The 21693-nt window shown below is 35.1% G+C and overlaps 1 protein-coding gene and 1 long non-coding RNA gene across 2 annotated transcripts in view; one reads left to right on the top strand and one right to left on the bottom strand.

Annotated features, from left to right (window-relative positions):
• Phyhd1 (Phytanoyl-CoA dioxygenase domain containing 1) overlaps positions 1-21693 on the top strand; it is a 164975-nt gene that overhangs the window by 46969 nt on the left and 96313 nt on the right. Inside the window, exon 2 of the mRNA XM_083090379.1 lies at positions 3922-4022. Within this exon, the coding sequence (XP_082946505.1) occupies positions 4020-4022 (3 nt within the window). The 5' untranslated portion in view covers positions 3922-4019. The remainder of the gene's footprint in view (positions 1-3921; positions 4023-21693) is intronic.
• Positions 1-21693, bottom strand: part of LOC145966349 (uncharacterized) — a 129920-nt gene that overhangs the window by 106568 nt on the left and 1659 nt on the right. The window lies entirely within an intron of this gene.

The following is a 21693-nucleotide window of genomic DNA, read 5'->3' as shown; positions in this document are numbered from 1 at the left end:
AAAAAATCTCCACAACGATAGCGCATACTTTTTACGGCGTCGAGCAAATTTCCATCGAGACGAATATATTTCGATGCTCCCTCCCCCCTTCCTCCCCCCCTCCGAGGGTGAAAAATCCTACGAACGCTCAAACGAATCGCCGCAAGATTCGCCCGGGGAATCTCGTGTGACGGGGTGAAACTGTAAAACTTTTTACGGCGTGCATTATGACGCGCAGCGTAGTCGGTCGGCGGGAATGCGAAAAAGAGAGCCTCCCCCTCCCCCCTCCCCTCGCTCTGCCCCTCGCGCAAATGTTACGGCGCAATGTGACGTCTCGTCGCGCGTAAAGCGCGCGTTATGATTCTCGCGCTCCTCCTCCCCCTCGCCCCCTCCCCCTCCCCTCCCCCTCCCCTCCCCCTCCTTCCTGCGTCCCCGACGTTTATTGAAAAAGAATTTACAACGACGGAAACTTAATAAAGGCCGCGTGGCGCTCTTCGCCGCCGGCGAATACTCGAATGAATCACGTAGCGCGGCGAAAATCCCCGGCGCCTGGATTACAACAGGTGCACGCTGTAAAAATTACAACGCCTGTTCATTAAAGCGGGCGGTTGAGGGAGAGAGAGAGAGAGAGGGGGGGGGGTTCGTTGCTAAAGAGAAACACCGACGGATCGTATTCACGAGCAAATAGAAATGATACGAGTATACGCGAGCAAAAGCGTGCATGTAACGCATGGGTATTTTCACGCGCACACACACGCACACACGTACACATACACGCGCACATACGTGCAAAATCTATCTCCGTATGTGTATATAGAGAATGTTTTCAACTATTGTACCTACATCCATGTAGATATTCCGTACCCGCGGGTCCGTAGCTCGATTTAGCGACAGTTTATGCCATGGTGCGAACGCAATGTCTACATGTTTTACGTCTACACGTTACATGTTTCTACAGAGCGATTCATTCGGCATCCCCTTGTTTTAATTTTAAACCCGTATAACTTACGCGTATACATGTATAGATAATTGTTGGCCGTAAAAGGAGCTGTACACTGGGAATTTCTAATATGATTTATTTGCCATGATACAAATTAGTCGTACATATATTTGGTAAAAAAAAAACATAAATCGCATATAAATTAAATTATTTTACACATAAATAATAATATTGAGAAATATTATTCAATTACAAACTTTGAACATGTTGCATAATTCACATACATAATTATATAAATATTATATATACAGGTGTCTCAGACTTAACGAATCAGCCGTTAATGGTAGATTCCTGAGATCATTTGGAAACGAAAATCTTAATACCAAAATGTTGAGGAAGACGTAGTTTCGGCGCTACAAAAGATTAAAGATTACCAATCGGCGCGTTACGTTCTTCTGTGCGCAATAATATCGATATCGATAGAGGGATCAATATAAAATAAAAAATAGGATTCTGCAGTGAGCGCGATTGTGTCTTCGATGCGACAGTAGTCAGTAGTTTGAACATTTTTATGAAGTCTTCCTCGACATTTTGGTATTAGAATTTTCGTCTCCAAATAATCTCGGGAATCTGCTATTAACGGCTGATTCGTTAAGTTTGGGACACCCTGTATATAATATTTACTTGGAATAAAATCATTTTCAAAAATATAACGAAAAATTCTTTTCACGATTGAGAAAAGAAGCGAAATAATCGTATCTAGAGTTACTCTTCTAAAATATATATAATTCGACGATGGGGTGCGAATATGCAAAATTGCCACGCGTGTAACTTGTTCCGATTTTACGGAGAGGTGGAGATTATTTTAATATAGCCGATAGTTTGTGTCGCACGCTGTACGCGCGCGATGAAGGGGCTTGTAATAGGAGCGTTGCTACTACCGATGAAATTAAAATGTAATTCCGCGCTCCGCATTGCGCCCTCGTAATCTCCGCGAGCAACCCCGGGTGTCGCGACGGGGAATACGTACATCACGCGGAGGTTTCTACGAGGAGGGGGAGGGGTGGGGAGGGGGAGGGGGGATGCCGGGAAGCGCGGTTGCGGGACGGCTTGCGGATTCGTGAGTGGTTGGCGAGGGGTTGGGGGTGCCGCACATTCGCTCTCGAAGGGACAGAAGAGGAGAGAAGGGACTAGCGGGTTGCGAGCTTAGCGCGTCGGTCCTCGGTTATTTGCATATTTTAATCTAACGGTAAAAAGTCGCGGGCGACGCTAGTTTTCCCATTAGTCTAGGAAAGGGGGAAGGGGTGGGCGAGAGCGACTTTAAACTTAAACGCGCGATATTGTGCGCGATGAATGTAAAGAAGGGAGTGTAACGTACGCTTTTTAAATGGTACAATAGAGAGCACGGATGTTGCACTGCCGGGATATTAGATTTACGTCAAATTTATCAGAAATATACTAACGAGATTATATAAAGTAACAGAAGATTATAAAGTAATATCAACAGAGGATTATAATACTAATTGGAAACATGTATTCTCTATCTTCTCTTCTCCATGTGTGTGTGTGTGTGTGTGTGTGTGTGTGTGTGTGTGTGTGTGTGTGTGTGTGTGTGTGTGTGTGTGTGTGTGTGTGTGTGTGTGTGTGTGTGTGTGTGTGTGTGTGTGTGTGTGTGTGTGTGTGCGCGTTAGATTATATGTATATTTAAATAATATAAATATAAATAGATAAAAATAATATAAATATAAATAAATAAAAATAATATAAATATAAATAATATAAATATAAATAAATATAAATTATATATATATATATATATATATATATATATATATATGCATAAATAAAATGTACATTTAATATATATATTAATACAAACACAAAATATATAAAAAATCCAATTTAAAAGAGCATAAAAACGGAATTGTTAATTACAAATTTACAAGAAAAAAAATAATCATTGAATTTTTTACACATGTACACATATATGCATTTATATACACGGCAAAATATGACGTAATATGATATCGTTTGATATTGTTATATATACATGCAAGAATTTGAAATAAATTTTTGGTCTCGTATTAAAGCAAAAATTTATTTAAAAAGCTAATACATTAGATTTTCCGCTTGTGCACTTGTGTTACATTGATGGTTAACGAAGTGAAACGTTGTTATGAGTGAATGGCACGAAATTTGCGAAGTGATCGTACGAAATGTAAGCTGTTTTCATCTGCCTGCGTATTTCGGTAATTGTTTTACACGTTTCGTTGAAATTCGATATCTGTAACTTTTAGCAATACAATCAAACATGTCACCAATTTTATTTGAAGCCGAACAACAGCTGACACGGTCTCTTTACGCGAAAGCTTGCGCGCAATTTTTATTATAACTCGATTCAAACGAAATGACGAATCGCACATCTCTGGATTGGATTTTTTTTTTCGGAAAATTTATCCAAATTGTTTTTCAATTTTCGTCGAAATTCACCGATTACATCCTATAGCCACGCATACGAAAGTAATTACATTTTTGGGACGCCATCTGGAAAGACTGATCGTGAAGGGCGCGGAAACTGGCATTTACGATCGGATTTTGAGAGAAATAAAATTGCAATTGTGGAAACTCCGCGTTCCCGGAATAGCTCATACTTTTTCACGACTTGGTGGTCGATTGAACGCTAATAAATCCTTATTTGTTATGCTTGAAAACTGTATATTATTAGATATTCTACATGTATGTGTGAAAACATATGCATTATGGTTTCATATAGAATATCTAATAATTAGTATGCGAATAAGTAATAATAATATTTCTTATAAAGATTCTTTTTCAGTAATTTATAATTCAAGAGACACAAATTTTGATATTTTTAAGGAAACGCTATCTGAATTTTGCACGCTTCGTATACATTATATAATAATCCTTATCAGAAATCAATTCTCATATGAATCACGAAGTGGGAAAATGTTTGAATAAATCAGTTTATGTTATTGTTACAGGAATGGAAATATAATTCAATGCGAGATCACGCCGCCATCACATTTACGGAAGGAAAGAGCCACATGATGAGGAACAGACAATGTAGTATCGCGTTTGTATGGTAAGTGAATGATATTATATACAATAAATTATAAATCATGCATATGTTAATTTTTTATTTCAATTATATTTAAAAAAAAATAAAGTAAATAGTTACGAGTGCGATTCTACAAAAATAAGTTTAATTTTTATCAATAAATAAGCAGTATTATATCGCATGCACGTCGTTTCTTAATTACTCGTACTAAAAAAATTTTGTGGAGGTTATTTATTATATTCCTCGCATTCTAATATTTCTTAAATTTTTTTGATGTAGTAATTTCTAAATTTTTGATGTAGTAATTTCTAAATATTTATTAATTATCCATAGCAGAAACAAGGAATATTTTAACTATTTATTTAATACATGTATGATTGCAAAACTAAATTGCTTAAAACAAAACATGAATGAATTATGATGCGTGACATGAAAGCAAATCTATGCATTTATAACGAGTGTTTATATGCTTATATTATCTGCTTTATTGCTATAGAGAAATTTATCTGCCATCAATATTTATGTTCTCATTTAATACTGTGTTAAATTAATAACACACACGTGACTGATAATCGAATCGTGTGAAAGCTTATGTAAAATATTATAGAATATATGTGAAGAGAAAAAAAAATATATATATAATTGAAATAATGTAAATGTGTGTGTGTGTGTGTGTGTGTGTATTTTTGATGATTTAAGTATTATATTATCTGCTTGCTTAATATTCTTATATATTTCTATAATTATTTCACCAAATAATAAGCGGTCTAGGATAAGTAAAAGAGTAATAATAAAGTTTCTAGTCAATTTTGAAATTTATTCAAAAATAAATTTATAATTTTGACGAAAATTTCACATCATTTTATGGAAACGTGTAATCATACGACGATAGACATACGAAGAGAGCGATGTAAATTTTTAACAATTTTTCCTAAATGGAAAGCCTGTAATATCATGCATGAGTACGATAAAAATGGTTTGGTTTTATCTTGGGCTGCAACGTGTTCCGGCAAGCATCGAATCTAAATCCATTTTCTGGCATGGTCGACAAATTCTCGACTATCGAGCGCCATTAATTGATGGAATATATCACTAAATCGAAAGCCTCGCGAATTGTTCTTTCGAATCTCAGATAAGGCCGAAAAATCTCGAGATTTATATGGAAATTATTTTGAAATTTTTATTTGACCGTTCCACTGTAGTAAATATCGTGCATAATTTCATTTTTAATAAACAAGATGATGGTTCGATAAATTGAATATCGAATTTGATTGTGCGTGTAATAAATTTAAAATCAAAACTTGTTAAAAATTTACATCGCTCTCTTCATACGTCTACAATTACACGTTTCCATGAAATAATACGAGACATTTTCGTCAAGATTATTAATTGTTTTTCGAATAAAATTCAAAATTGATTAAAAAGTTTATTAACTCACTTCGTTTACACTAATTTTTTGGGCATTTTTAATATACTTGTGTAAATAATTGTATCAAAATGCTATGAAACTCGTTAAATGCAAGGGTGCTCGATATTTAAAAAAAATTGTACATTTTTGGGAGGAAGTTGCAAAGCTTTTAAACTGTATGGCATATCGCAGCAGGAGAATGCGCGGTTGATCGTACGTGCGATTAAAATTATAATTTAATCCGAGATCGTAACCGTAAAATTTTAACCGCTGACAGAAATTACAAAACGATGCAGCAATGCCTTTGGTATAGTTTCTGCGCTTCCACCTTCTCATCGCGCGCTTAAATAATTCATACACTCTCTCTCGTGTTCCTAGCATAATATTTCCCGACCTTCCCGCGTTGCACGTTTGTACGGGACCGACGCCGACGACAGGACGGAATGTGCCTGGGACATACATAAAAATGAACGGGAAAAATTTTGTCCCTGCTATTCAAAGAGAGCGTCTCACACACATACATACATTGTTTATATGCATTTTTGATTTATACAGGGTGTCCCAGACTTGACGAATCAGCCGTTAATGGTAGATTCCTGAGATCATTTGGAAACGAAAATCTTAATACCAAAATGTTGAGGAAGATGTAGGTTCGGCGCTACAAAAGATTAAAGATTACCAATCGGCGCGTTACGTTCTCCTGTGCTCATGGATGTGCATCAAGGAACTCGCGTACAGCGCGATAATATCGATATCGATAGAAAGATCAATATAAAATAAAAAATATGATTTTGAGATTGTGTCTTCGGTGCGACAGTAGTCAGTAGTTTGAACATTTTTATGAAGTCTTCCTCGACATTTTGGTATTAGAATTTTCGTCTCCAAATGATCTCAGGAATCTGTTATTAACGGCTGATTCGTTAAGTCTGGGACACCCTGTATAATCCGGATCGTTTGTATGACGTTTACGCGATTGTCCGTGAAATCAGCCCCCTAGCCAATTAACGTAAATTATAAATTTGTCAATAAATTATTCACACACACAACTCGGTAAGATTAAACATTTATCAAGGCGTATTTGTTAAACAATTTGTGGGGGTTTGTAATTCATTAGTTCGTGTACATAATTGCAAATTGCTCATCCCTCGAGAGTTCGTAAGCAGAAATTTCCTACTTACTGCGATGAGAAAAGCATGCTACACCGCGAGTGTTCCGAGCTTGCCTTACCTTACTAAGCACGCGACTACCTAAATGCAAATTCTTCATGAAAATCCGAGGCGACCGCCAGTAAAAAGCAACGATATTGCGGAATCGCTAACGTACATAGAGACGACCCCCCTTCGCCAAAAAGTGGCGGGAACCTTTCATTCTTCGCGTAAGTGAGATTCCCAGGACGCTCGGTTACGCTCGGCGTATAAGCGTGTATTAATTAAGTTGGCTTCTAATTAATGCAGAACCCACTTCGACCGCGAAGGATCGCTTAGGATGGAACTTCCCTTTAAGCTGTAATTACATTTACGGTACACGTGTCGGTGTATATCCGTCGGCACCTCGTGCCGCACAATATGAGGCCTCCGCTTACGGTTTCCCCTCTTACTCCCACCCTCTCCCTTCTTCTCTCTCCCTCGCCGTCCGCACTTATCGCTCGCACCCTCGACATTTGTAAGGGGTAGGATATTTGTTCCGCAACCGAGCCCAGTTTCGGCTGAAAGGGTGTCTCTCGTATAAGAATATTCATCGTCTGTCCTGAAAATGGCATCCGGGCATTTTCCGTGGCACGAGTCGGCGGACGTCGTCGTCGACGCCGAGAAGATTTCCTGACGAGAGAACACGTGTTTACCGGCGCGTTAAATAGATGATGCGAACGACACGTTCCGAATCACTGACGTGATAACGTCCGCCCCTGATGTGTATGGTGCCGACGACCACGTCGCTCGCCATTTCTCCCTTTTAACGTCGCCGTCGGCGAAAGCCAACACTGGCGCCAGTAATCTCCGCTTTCCTCGCGATGATTTGCATTTCCAATTTATTTATAGCTCTTAATTGGAGCATCCTAAATCAATAGGGAGCGACAAAAAATAACATTTTAAATAAAAAGTAAAAAATAAAAATCCTCTTTCGGATGAGCTATTTCTTTTGTCGAATTAAAAATAGTTAGAATCTATGAAATTACATATGTATGTTTATTAAAATTTGTATTGTGTTTGAAATATTTTTCGTTAGATATTTCGATAAATTATATTAAAAATTATATTTAAAATAATTATTTTTCTTATAAAATACTTGAATAAAATATATTCGATAAAATGTTTGAATATTTTTGGGAATCTCTATTTATTTCATCATTTAAATGATCGTATATTTTCAAATGACATTAAAAAATTACATTTGTTTACTATTTACTTTAATCTTTTACGACAATTGAGGAATCAAGCTCAATTTTCATCATTAAAATACTAATGAGGCTAATAACTGTAATCGTAATCGTTAAACCAGGTAATTTTATCAAGTAATGTTTGTGGAATGAAGGTTGAGACGCGTGCAAAGAAAATTAGCAAAACTAGATTATGAACAAAGCGTGTGAGTTTTAACTAGAAAAATGTAATTACACACGCGATGATTCCTTGATATTTACTTCAATACAATAAACTAGTAATTACAAGGCGATGAAATAAAGCACATTGGCAAAATGTGAAGCTCCTTGTGTATCAAATTCTCGCCGACTGATGGAGGAAATATTTTATTTCCTCTTGCGGTGTATTTAATATTTTCACAACAGTTACAATACATAACCGAAAATTTATTTGGCCGTTTGCAATGTCCAAACAAATTTTTTTAATAGTAATAAAAATATATTTCTCTCTTAAAAAGACTAAATAAAATTTTATTCTTCAAAGAATTATTTTATAAAATTTCACCAAATTTTTATTCGAGTATAAAGTGTTCTCTAAAATTTCGCGTAAAGTGTTATCGAAGAAATTATGTCGATACAAAAACATTTTTGTCATTAAAAAGAGTTGCGATAAACAGGATTAACAAGTTTACAATCCGATAACATTTAAGTACAAATTATCGCGTCTCTCGAATGAATATCGATTATCCTTTCTCCGAGTCTTCCCTCAGACAAAAAACGCGTGTTTGTCAAAAGCACAGTGACCACAGACGCGCGCGTATCGCACGTAAAGGGACCTCGCAAAGGGCCGTCATAATTGCCGGGGATAAAAGTCCTCTCTCTTTTTGCTCCTTTTTCAATGATCCCACCCACGCGATGAAACACACGCGATGCGCGTACGAGAAAAAAAGGAATACAAGCTGCGAGAGGGAAAGAGAAGGAAACCATCGTTATTTACAGCTTCGTTCGCATACCCACCGCGGGTAAATACCACTTCCCCCTCTCCCCCCCTCCTCCCTCCGTCATCCCTCGTATTCGCGACGCCATACTCGTTTCGACATAAAAACTCTATCTCCCTTTGCGGCATCGCCATCGGCTCTCGTCGCCAGTTTCAAACTAGATTTTCGCGCCTCTGTCGCATCGTCCACACACTTCCTCTCCCCCACCCCCTCCCCCTCCCAATTTCCGTTCAGATTCTTCTTTCGCCTCTCGAGCATTGTCGACTTTTTCCTATATAAAGCGCTTTGAAGGCTCATTCCGGTGATCCTGTTCCGTAGGGTCGCCATGCAAAATTGCCATACGTGATTCTGCATACGTACGTGACTACCATAACGAGAATGATGATCCTGGATAAACGCGGTTACCACGATTTAGTTAACGTTTCATCGAAATGTTGCGTCGGGTGACCGCTATTGAGCCGGGCGAATCTTAAAAGCACGTCATTTATCTCGCGAATTTGCGAAAAACCTCGAGCGAGGTAAACATATTAACGATTTTTCCTCCCCCCCGACTATTCTCTTGGTTTCGATTGTTTTTCCGAGTCTGGCATGTTTTCCTCGAAAACTCATTTCGCTCAAGCGTCATCCGCTTCTCTCTCGTAAAGCTCTTGCCAAGCTCGTTTCGGCTGATCTTGTTGCGAATACGTGACCGCGCATACGTAACTCCGACGATAATCCGTCGAAGAAAAAGCCGTGTGCATAATCTCGAAGAGAGCCCTATGACATCGGAGAAAAGTGCGGGAAAAATTTTGCAAGAACTCGAGAAATCGCCTTTATCGGAGAAGCGACGTTTTATCCCCGCGAGAATCCGGGGAGGTCTTCGACGACATTCAAAAGTAACGCCTGGAAAAAACTCGTTTGACATTGATTTCGCGTTTCACACACGATTCTCTCTCGCGACCCAGTTTTTTTATTACGCGTACGTATTTTATTACGACCGTGATATTACAGCGATAATTGTTAAATCTCACACACGTACGGTTTTCCACGAAAAGACGTAAAGGGGAAGAAGAGAATTCTTTACCGTGCTTACGTAATTACAGCGTACCAGATCGGAATTGTGGCTCGCGAAATTAGATATGTACGTACGAGAGGCAAGAGCTTCATGCGTTGTGAATACGTGAATACACGAAAGTGTATTACACAGAGTGGCTATTGCACTATACATAATATGGAAAATGCTATTCGCATATTTTCGCGGTTATCGCGACACGCGATATTCTCGAGAAAGAATAAGAAATTTCTGTAACTATAATTGTAAATGCAAAAGTAGACATTTATGGAACATCCTTTCCAAGGCAAAGATGCTAAGAAACATACAAGAATCTCATTAGTCAGGGATTCAAAATATTAGTGAGAATTTCATGTGCTTAATCAGGATATAAAGTTTCCTTGATTTTGCATATTGTAGAATTATTTTAAAGAGAAGGTACATGCAATCTCAAACGTGATTATACATGAAAAAAAAAACAGAAACTAGTTCCTTGATAATTTTTTTCGAGAAAAATATTCGAAATAAAATTCTTCCTTGATACTATCAAATAAATTAAATTATATCTTTTCAAAACTTATATTTTAAATTTTGATTAAATTAAAATATATTTTGTCAATACAAGTTCTCCAAAATAGTTTCCATAATTTCATATTGCACAATAATATTCAATTATATATATATATAAATTATACGAATTATATTTATACAAGAATATTTTGATTTTAACAAATGAAATTAGCTTGACGCAAAATGTGTCGCAACTAATACGCATTTATTATCATTTGCACGGCACAATTGTGAAGAAAAATTATATTTTCGTCCCGCCTTTTGCGATGTAATCTGATTAACGGTACCTACCCGGAGTAATTGTGCCGGTAATTAGCGCCCTAAAGTGGGCACTTCCATTTGCCAAATCTCACTGTCAGCGATGGATCGTCGATAATAGAAAATGCAATAAATCACGCATAAAAATTACGCGAGCCAGATTAATTTTATCGTCTGTCTGCAGTAGCCAATTTCCTGAGATATATGTATTATATATAGCTTTTCTCTGACAAAATTGTACAAGTTATTCTCAGATTTTTTATTAGATCGAAAGTTTTCTTTTTTAGTTTATTACAAATTTATTAAAGAAAATTATTTAATTATTATTATCTTCCTTGAAAAATTTTTTTTTTATTATTGTTATATAATTTCATTTAATGTTTAAACGTATAAAAAGCTTTCTAAACTATTTTATTATATTTTAACAAATTTAAATAGATTTTATTTTAAATCTTAACACATTTAAATTTATTTCAATTTTGAACGGACGATATAAAAATCCCTAATCAAATTTTAGATGAACTTTCTCCCAAATTCGATGCTATATAAATTTATTTCAGTGCACAATTTTTATCGACTATCGTTAAGGAATTATAAAAAAGAAGCGTCCATATTAATGAGAATAAAATTGTTCGAAATGTCGGGACGCATTAAGTGTTCTTTATATCCACGGTGATTTATCGTCGAAAAATGTCGATACCAAAGACGAGTTTCTTTCCATCTTGCAGGACGGGAAGGAAAAGTTTGGTATTCGTACGAGAGACGCTTATGTACGTCTCCGGTCTCTGTGTGACGGAATTTAATTCTCCAAAGTGCCGAGGCCTGTCGTGATCGATTGCGCGAGCTCGCGCCACTTCTAAACTGTTCCTTACTTTTTCGACGGTCCTCCCGAAAAAAAGAAGAAAACGAGAAACAAACCGTTTGACGCGGCCTGATGCATATGCGCGATATTCGCACATGTCGGAACGAATCGGGAATCGATTGACGGAACCGTCTCGACAAACAGCCGAATTGACTTTAACCTTATACATATGTGCCCTCCATTATGTGTGAAGGATCTCGTTATTTAATTCCTCTCGAGAGAAACTAATATTATTTTATAACGCATGCGTAGTCATATATAAAGGTTTCCGATTGCATTACAATGATAATTATTTATAACGATGTAGGTGCGATCTTTCATTATACCTGATGCACTAATGGAATTTCGATAATTTTGCAACATACGAAGATCAGAGATATCTCTGATTATACCTGATCGATATCGGACATCAAATTATGGCACTATAGATGATTACGATTGCAAGGAATTTATTATGTCAATGAGCTCGCAAAGAGCAAGTGGCTTTATTTTTGATCGCATACACGAGGATTCTTTAATAAACTCTCTCTATTGTACACCATTTTTACTGCATTGATTTTTATTTGAATTTTTTGTCAAAGGATATATTTTTTTTTACAAAATGTGTAAATGGGGGAGACTTTTTTCGCTTAAAAAATATTGTTTTACACATATAACATATATATAACATATATATAATATATATATATATATATATATATATATATATATATATAATATATATAACATATATAATATATATATATATATATATAACATATACATAACATATATATAAAATCAGGGATGGAAAGTTACTTTTTAAAAGTAACTCGTTACCGTTACTCGTTACCGAGTAAAAAAAGTAACTAGTTACCGTTACCGTTACTTCAAAAGTAACGATTCGTTATTTTTCCCGTTATTTTTAATGTTAAAACAAGATAGAATTAAATAAAAAATTTACTTTGGTAATATTTTTTATTAAAATATTAATATAAAAGCAACAAATTATTTTAAATTTACAAAACCGTAAAAAATTTAAAGAGATATAGATTTTAAAGCACTTAACATGTAACTTCACATGTAAATAAAAAAATTTTAATTTCCATTAAATTTATAAATACAGCTAAATTTACATTCTTTTTGTGCTCTCGTCCGATATTACGTCAAACTTAAAAGCTGGCCAATCATCCATTCCTCAGAAGAATGAAATAACTGTGATTGACCAATGATGTCATTAATCGCTCCAGAGGTGTCTGTGAAGCTGGCACGACAATCTACGAATTTCAAAAAAATACTGAGAGTTCTGATAGCACTTTTACAGTTCTACAGTTCCTGATAAAAATTAAAAAGAGTTCCGCATTCCTTATATTAAAAAATCGAAATCGAAAAAATGTCGTGCTAACTTCCCGAATCTAGCACGACACTTTCTCTCTAAAGGAGTAAAACGCGATGAAAATTATTATTTTTGACAACAGTTCTCGATAGTTCTGCTATAGTTTAGCCTATATATGCAATTTTAGATCGATATTCCAAAAATTAATAATTTTTTATGAATTTTTAATGTTCTTGACCAGCACGACAATTAGTGAAAATGTATCGTGCTGATGATTTTCCCTAGTTTTAACGGCAATTCTGGACAGTTCTATAAAAGTTCTGTCCTTTAGAAACATTTTTACGCAGAGCTCCGACCGTTTACTATTTTATAAATAATTATTTAAAAAATCTCTCTGTTTAAAAAATGCTTCTAAAGAATAGAACTTTTATAGAACTGTCCAGAACTGCCGTTAAAACTACAGAAAATCATCAGCACAACACATTTTTACTAAGTGTCGTGGTCGAGGACATTAAAAATTCATAAAAAATTATTAATTATTGAAATATCTGTCTGAAATTGCATATATAGACTGAACTATAGCAGAATTATTGGGAACTCTTGCTAAAAATAATAATATTCAACGCGTTTTGGTACATTAGAGGGAAGAGTGTCGTGCTAGATTCGCGAAATTAGCATATTTTTTCAATTTCGATTATTTAATATAAGGAATGCGGAACTCTTTTTAATTTTTATCAGGAACTGTAGAACTATGAAAAGTACTATCAGAACACTTAGTATTTTTTTGAAATTCGTACATTGTCGTGCCAGCTTCACAGACATTCAGAGCAATAAATTTAATTCGAAGTATTATCGAATTTTATATAAATGTCGATCGATGAAAATTGAATATGACAGAAATACGACGTCGTAAATATTTTCAAAATATGAAAAGTAACGGTGAAAGTAACTGTTAAATTCGTTATCGTTACTAAAAAAATGTAACTACGTTATCGTTACAGAAAAAAAATGTAACGCCGTTACCAGTCCGTTACCAAAAAAAAGTAACTATAACGGTAACGGCGTTACAAGTAACGCGTTACTTCCCAACCCTGTATAAAATATATATAAAAAATATATATAACATATATATATAGAGGGAGATAAAATTATATTCCAATACACGTTCGATAAAACATGTGAAATTTGTACTCATGACGGTTGTACATTAAGATACAACACAGATTGGCAGTCATATCGACCACATAGAACGATATACATACATGCGAGGATACGTGCGGTAGTAAACCGAATTATTGGAATCGGCAAGGGACCACTGTCGATTGGATTTCGCCGGCCGCATCGCCATATTTGCTTTTTATTTACGCCTCCGCTTCGTAATTGTTGCGGTATGATATTTCCCGATATCTACGTGTGTATATATATGTATATGTGTGCGTTCGTTTTTTTAATGGAACACTCTACAGAATACTTTGCGCGAGGAAGAACCTTTGCTCCATCGTTCCCTATATAAATTACATCATCACGGTTTTACCAATCATCATTATTTTTGTTTAAGAGGACCTCTCTCTCGATCCAAGTTGATTACAATAAGCGTAATCGAACATAAAACCGTGCTTCATTAACGCGGTAAATTCTGAAGGATATTATACCTTAATAGCGTACGATCCTTTCTATTCCCGTTCACGTCATTCTGTCTTAATTGGCCTATTTTTCAACGGTGGAGTCGAGCACCCTCGAGAACCTCGACAGGAATTTCTGCGGAAAAGTGAAAATGAACGGCGGGAGAGGAAACGCTCTAAGAGAACGGCGATGAATTTTGCATATAGTTGTGGCTTCGGAGTGGTTAACGATTACCGAGAGTCGGCGATGCGAGCCATCGCGGTTCGAGTGACGAGATGAATCTACGTAATTGCTGGATCAGAATCGTGCGGTCGATCACTGCGTAATTAATATGCTTCGTATGATCGACGATTTAGCGACGCGCACAGACGCGAACGACATACGAGTGCTCAATAGATTGCATAATTAAACTCCTAGAGGAAATTTGTGTTTAATTTTAGGCATTAACCATGCTTAACACATACGTCACGTGTAGTGCGTATGCCACAATGCTTGTCAGTCTGAAAATTATAGTTTCAAACGGGCCGTGGACTCTCTATCGCGCCAAGATACGTTATAATATTCATTTTAGATTAATCCCAAACAATAACTGAGCTTTGTCGTTTATAGATAGAATTTTGAATTTACATTCACTAAAGTAATTAACAAATTTCTACATTATTTCATGACGCTTCCTTTGCTAATAGCGTTACACATGTGACATGTTTTTTTACACAGTAAAAAATTGTGCGCCCATATATTTAAATTTTTTTGTGTTACCACGTTTTGATTAGTACTTTAATGTAAAATTAACATACAACCTATATGTTATTATTTTTATAACGTTTTCATGTGTTACATTTATGTCAACTTTATAACTTAACACTTTGTATATGTCTCTTAGAAATGGGATATTATTTTGAGTATTTTTAACATCATTTTAAACAATCAACATGTCTCAAAGTCAGTTTAACATTCTAAGAAAAGTTAAAGTAAATCTTCAAATAATCTTGAACTTTGACATACAAAATAATCAAATTTACTAAAATCAAATGTTTCTATTGCAAATAATTTAAGTTAAAATAATTACTATTATATGTTAATGTCCTCAACATTTCTTACGAGTTATTGTAACTATTTTTTCATGTAATTTTTAATTAATTTGTATGTTATTTTTACATTACACTTAAAGTCACGATAACAAAAATAAATGTAAAGTATTGTGTCAGTTATTTAACATTTTTAGTGTATCAATAAGTAACATACGACGAATGAGTTATTTTAACTTAAAATTTAGAGAAAATTTTTTATATTTTTTCGCACAAGTTTTGTATATAAAATAAAATGTAATTATATTAAAATTAAAGATCGTTTGCTGAAAACATCAGAAAGACAAAGGAAGATAAAGGAAGATTAAGATAACTAGATTTAATCTATTAGCTTTTAGTAGAATAGAGGGATTTAGAGAGACTACAGTGTGCGTTTCAACAAATACACATATATTTGTTCTCGTATATAAGGTGATAGATAGAATTTATACATCGGGAGAGATATCCTCCTCAATTTCCTTTCCTTTCGAGCGCTTATTCGCTAACTCGGCAGCTCACGCTTTTAGCGCGGATGACCTGTACACAAATCGCGAAAATCGAATTTCGTGGGTTCTTCCATGTCGGGGTATCTTCCGTCTGGCAACTACTACGGAGCGAAATTGCGAAAATCAGATTTCGCGGGTCGAATGCGATTCGACAGCGCAGCTCGTTCGTCCATTTCGAAAGTTAGGTACAATGAATTCGCCGTGATTATCTCTATTGCTGACTTTGATAAATCGATCTTTTCCTACATTTCATGAAGAGCTTGCTAAATCCAAGTTAGCGTCAAAATTAAAAATGTCGAAATTGAACGATAAGTTGAGATAAATTCTTTTTATTTTTGTATGATTCAAAAGTTAACCTTTTTTTATCAAGAAAATTCTGAAATTATATATTGTTTTGAAAGAATTTAAATGCGCTTAAATATTCATTATAAACAATAAGGCTGTAAGATGTAAAAAAAGAATTAAAGATTTACAACATAAAAAAAAAAAGAATATATTTTTTTTTCAATTAATATATTTAAAAATAAGGCTGTAAGATGTAAAAAAAAAATTAAGGACATATTTTTTTCAATTAATATATTTAAAAATAAGGCTGTAAAATGTAAAAGAAGAATTAAAGATTTATAGCATTAAAAAAAATTAAGAATATATTTTCTTCAATTAATATATTTAAGTGGAGATAATCGCGCAAATTGTGCGATAAATTGCACTTTGGACAAAGATTTAAAAAAACGTTTATCTTTTTGGTGCGAAAAGATAAATATACTAGGTGTACATTTTTCGCTCGCGAAGCTTGCGGAAGAGCAACACGGAAATAAGGATATTCGGTGTATAATAGCTGCATGAGCCCTTTTTTCGCGGATGCAATTTAACGACTCGCATGAGTCCGTCGTCCGACGGGATTGCGCAATGAGCACTGGGTATAAAACATCCGTGGACAAAAAGTATTCGCGTCAGCCGGTCGTATATAAGCACTTACACAATGACCTCCAAGAGTGCAGTCGTTATTTAGCGTGTCACGCGTATTTTATGCGACCGCGTCGCACAGCTTGCGTAAGAAATAATATCCGTAGAAATATGATAATCCGGGAGAGAGAGAACTGCATCTTTTTAAGCCTTCACGCTACACATTGTGTGCAAAATGTTAGAAAGGATGCGGTTCTTTCGTCTCTTTTTAAAGAGACGCGCGCGATTTCTCTTGAAATAGTCAAGAAATCTGTGCGGCAAGGATTCTGGTTTGCATTACGAATTTGGACTAATTTATAGTTATATTGACTGAATGGGATACCATCAAAATATTTTTTTTCGCAAAACATCTCCTCTCGGTGAGTTCTATTGAAATCAATACGTATATTCGAAATGTGAAATTCTTGCGAGCATTTTTCACAATTAATTACACATTTTGTGTAATTAATTATGAAAAAATGAAGGATTTCGAAAAACTTGGACAAAATCTGGGAAATCTGGAATCCTCAGGAATTTTTGTTTTATTCTGAAAAATCAGGGAATTTTATTGGGATTCAATTTTTTAGAATTGCTTCTTTGATAATTTCCTTTATATTCTAAATAGTCAACAATCTACTGATACTACTATTGAAATTTAACCAGCAGTAGCATTATTCAATGCATGAATATTTATTTAAAAAAATATATTTAATAAATAATATGAAATTTTTTTAGGCTTCAAATATTTTATTTATGTTAGAATATAAAGTTGACACACAATAAATAAATTTATTTTAAAATTATATTTATACAAAGAATATTTTAATTTTACCTGGAACTTTGAAAAATAGCTGAAAAATCATGGAATTTTCAGGGAATTTATTTACATAATTTGAATATATATCGTTATAGTCTATACGTTATTGTCTTATTTTATCGGATCAGCTGTTCGTGCTTCGCGATAACTTTACGAATCAAAAAATTGTCCCAACATACAAATATATAAATTATCCAAACAAGAGAGAAGTCACGAAACTTTGCTCTTATCGCAATCTCTGCGGCTTGTCACGCGCACGAAATCTTGAAGCAACGTAAAAAGTGGGCCAACCTACATTAAATACTGTCAAGAAATCGTCAGTATAGTCTGTCGGCTGTGGATTTTGAGGAATAAATTTCCGTGAGACGCTTCCCGAGAAGTATTGTGCGGATGAAGTTTGTACTTCGCGGAGTTCTTATTCGAGAATAAAATGGCTTTGTGAAGTCACTCGCGCATTGCGTCCAATTTTCAAGGAATAATTTTAAGCTCTTGATCCGTATTTCCATTACGCATCTCTTTAAAGCAGATGGAGCAAAATAGATATTTTTGCGCGTAAATATTTTTCGCCACGTTAATATTTACACCGTAAATATTTTCATACGAAACAAAGTTAATGATACCGTGCTTGTTTTTAGAGGGATGTAAATTTTTGAATTGTTTAAAAAAGTTACATTTGAGATACGAGGTATCGAAAACTTCCATTCTTGTCTCATCGATGCTTGTCTTTCTCTCGTGTTACATTATACATCAAACTTTTATCGAAGTACAAAAGTTCTCGTGTGAAACCTGTGTCTTTACATCAATGCCTTTACAACATTAAATGAATAATTTTCGAAAGGAAACAATGATATAAAAACGAAGTTAAAATATCGCGTAATTAACCGAAATATTGTAACAAGGAAAACAGACATTCGCGAATGTTGATGGTGCGGAGGTTGAATTGAACATTTCAAACAGTTTGCATTTCCTTCAACTATGTTAAATTACTCACTCGTATATTTAACTGAATATATACCTTTCAACGTACCATAACGCCCTAATTAGAGATACGCATAACTTTAAGAACTTCATCTCTCTCGCGGTATTTCATTTGATCGTTGTGGAGAATGTGTAATAGCGGAATGTTTCGACGAAAATGCGTTTCTTATTAGATTACAAAAGTCCATTTAAATCAAGGTATCTCTAAAAGTCGAGAAACAAGCACGTCTTCACAATATAATATAATATTACACTATAATAACGTTCAATTTAACTTCCGGGTTATAAACAGATTGTAGTTTCTCGTGTACTAATACCACTTTATGTATTGAGCGAAACTTTTCACCGCGACTGTACGTTTCATCAGCGTTAAAAGTCACTATATAATACATATTAAGATGTGGTTGCTTCCGACTAAAATTACGTCGGGGATTCGTGCCCTTTAGAGGAAGTTCGATGAAGCGCGAAGTTACATCCGCAGCTAGTTTTGCAGGGTAGATCAAGAGGGTACGATAACAACCCTTTGCCCAACAAGCCAGGCAGCAAGGAAATGTGCACGAGAGACTTTTAAACGAGGAATTTAACCATTTTGTGGTGAACTAACCAAATTTGCGCGACTGAGGCAAAGTGGGTAGCAACTGTTCGCAGACAATTGTATTTAATGCTCTAACTTCAGTTTTACGACATTAGGAACTTTTCACGGTACCGTATATATCGAATATGATAACCGGCAAAGTGCAAAATATTTATTGCGAAATTATTTGACACGAATGTTTTATTTTATTGCGAGAGATTTATATTCGATTCATGTGGGAATTAAGTCTGCATTATTAGAAATTTTATGTGATGCGAGGGATAAATAATATTAGAAACATTTTATGGTAAAAGAAATATAGCTCTTTTTAACGAACAATAACGTTCCATTTATTCGTATTAAACGCTAAAAGGGGAAAAATTACGTTATTTACATTTTGCACTACGAAGATACATGGAATTAAGTGAGAGCCCATAAATATTGAAAATTATAGAGCGACAGTTTTGTAGATAAACCATTATTAATACATATATTTTACATCATCTATATTCATTGATAATATGTAGTTTTTGCAAAGTATAAATTGCTGATAAAAAACTCAATCTCAGGACTTCCAATGCATTTACAACATTAAAAATTCAAATTTGTATCGCACAATATATGTGTATATTAAAAGTATTTTTTAAATCTCATCTCGCTATAAAAATATCGAGGTTATACGAGGAATATTTTCAATGAAGCATCCTGTAATATATTATGGAACAAAATCGCTCTCGTTGTAATGGCTTGCTCGCGTTAAAAATTACCTCCTGTCGCGCATTTAGCGGTGACTTTCATCAAGTGAAATTGTGCCTGACGATTTTCGTCGAGGGTGGAAGAGCCCGTTGAGGCGTGAAGTCGCATCCCCAGCTACTTTGTCAGGCAGATCGAAAGGGTGTGATAGCGAGCCCTTAGCGAGGAACGCTTTCCACAGAATCAACCATAAAACGTTAACGCGTTGCGATTAATCGTAGGTTTGCGCGTCTTCTCGCGACTTTAAGGGGTTGCCTAGTCATAAAAGTAAAAGAAATCGATTTTTATGTGTTTACATTTTCTTGAAGTATATCATATTGAAAATATTTCCTAAAAATTTCAAATTAATCGGATGCAAATTGACGGAGCTATAAGTGTATGTTTCATGAAGCGCCAGAATGTATAACTTCGTTTAAACACGACTATAAAGCTTCAGCTCTGATGTTTTGAGGACAATCAAGCCAATATATGAAGATTTAAATAAACTAAAATTATATGGGTCCGGAATAGATGATTCTGTGTAAATTAAAAAATCTGCATTTTATTTAAACGTAAACTTGACACAAATCTTAAATGCGTTTTTCTCGAAATCACCTTTTCAAAGTCGGTGAACAAGATATTTCGAAAACCGTTACACCGATTTGCTTGAAATTTTACTGGTTTCTTCTACATATAAAAACCTAGTAGATGAACGAAGGATTTTGTTTTTTAATGAATACTTTTTTTTTACTTAATAAAAAATGAGCAATTTTTAAGTCGAAAAAGAATATCTTAGTGTCAAATGGCTGTCATTTTGTCCCAAAACAATTTTCCGATTAATCCTTCGTTCATCTACTAGACAATTTCATACATTAACTACAGTTTACCGAATTTTTGATATCAGATGATTTTTGAATCAGCTTCGAATAGCACTGCTCATCGCAAAGTGCTTTTTAAAAAACAATATCCGAGAGAATAGTTATAACTTTTACATTTCTTAATATTTTATTTTTAAAAAATATATAATAACACCCTTAATATTTGTACTTTTGAATAAAAATTTATTTGTAAAAAAAAATTATTACACTTCAAAAAAAATTCCCAAACATCATACCTTTTTCGGTCTGCTGACATAACCCCTTAAGGAAAAATTGCGATAATTAGGAATGGGAAGCGTAACGATTAGAGAAATTTTAATCGGATGATGGATGCTGAGAGTTAGATTCTTACGAGGCGAATTTTCGAGGAAATTTTCGAGCAAATTATCGACAGAATTTAAGATCGATCGGATAAAGAAAGGTGCGGGAATAAAAGCGCGACTATAAAACGCGCTCAGCTGAGACGGACGGCTGACAACGATTCTACAAATTTCGGGATGAGAGACTGTTCGTGCGCGATATTACGTCGAGGTGCGAGTTATTACGCGGCTACCGGAGCGGGTATCGAAATTACGTCGTAAATCGTGGCCCTCGAGATTCGATGGCGCGAGAAAGTGCTTCCGCGAGCGTTTCGAGATGGACGGGACGACGACAAAGAGCCAACCGAGACGGTTCCTCCCCGCGAAACGATCGATGAGAGGGCGGACGGGGACGGGGGATGGCCGTATCTCGCGGGGAACGGATTCTTCGAGCTGCGAGAATCGAATTAAGGCTTTCGGCC

The sequence above is a fragment of the Camponotus vicinus genome, unplaced genomic scaffold, assembly GCF_025532165.1.
Source record: "Camponotus vicinus isolate PSW18456_S1 unplaced genomic scaffold, iyCamVici1.0 SCAF_2, whole genome shotgun sequence".
Lineage (NCBI taxonomy): Eukaryota > Metazoa > Arthropoda > Insecta > Hymenoptera > Formicidae > Camponotus > Camponotus vicinus.
This window is presented reverse-complemented; position numbering and strand designations above follow the sequence as displayed.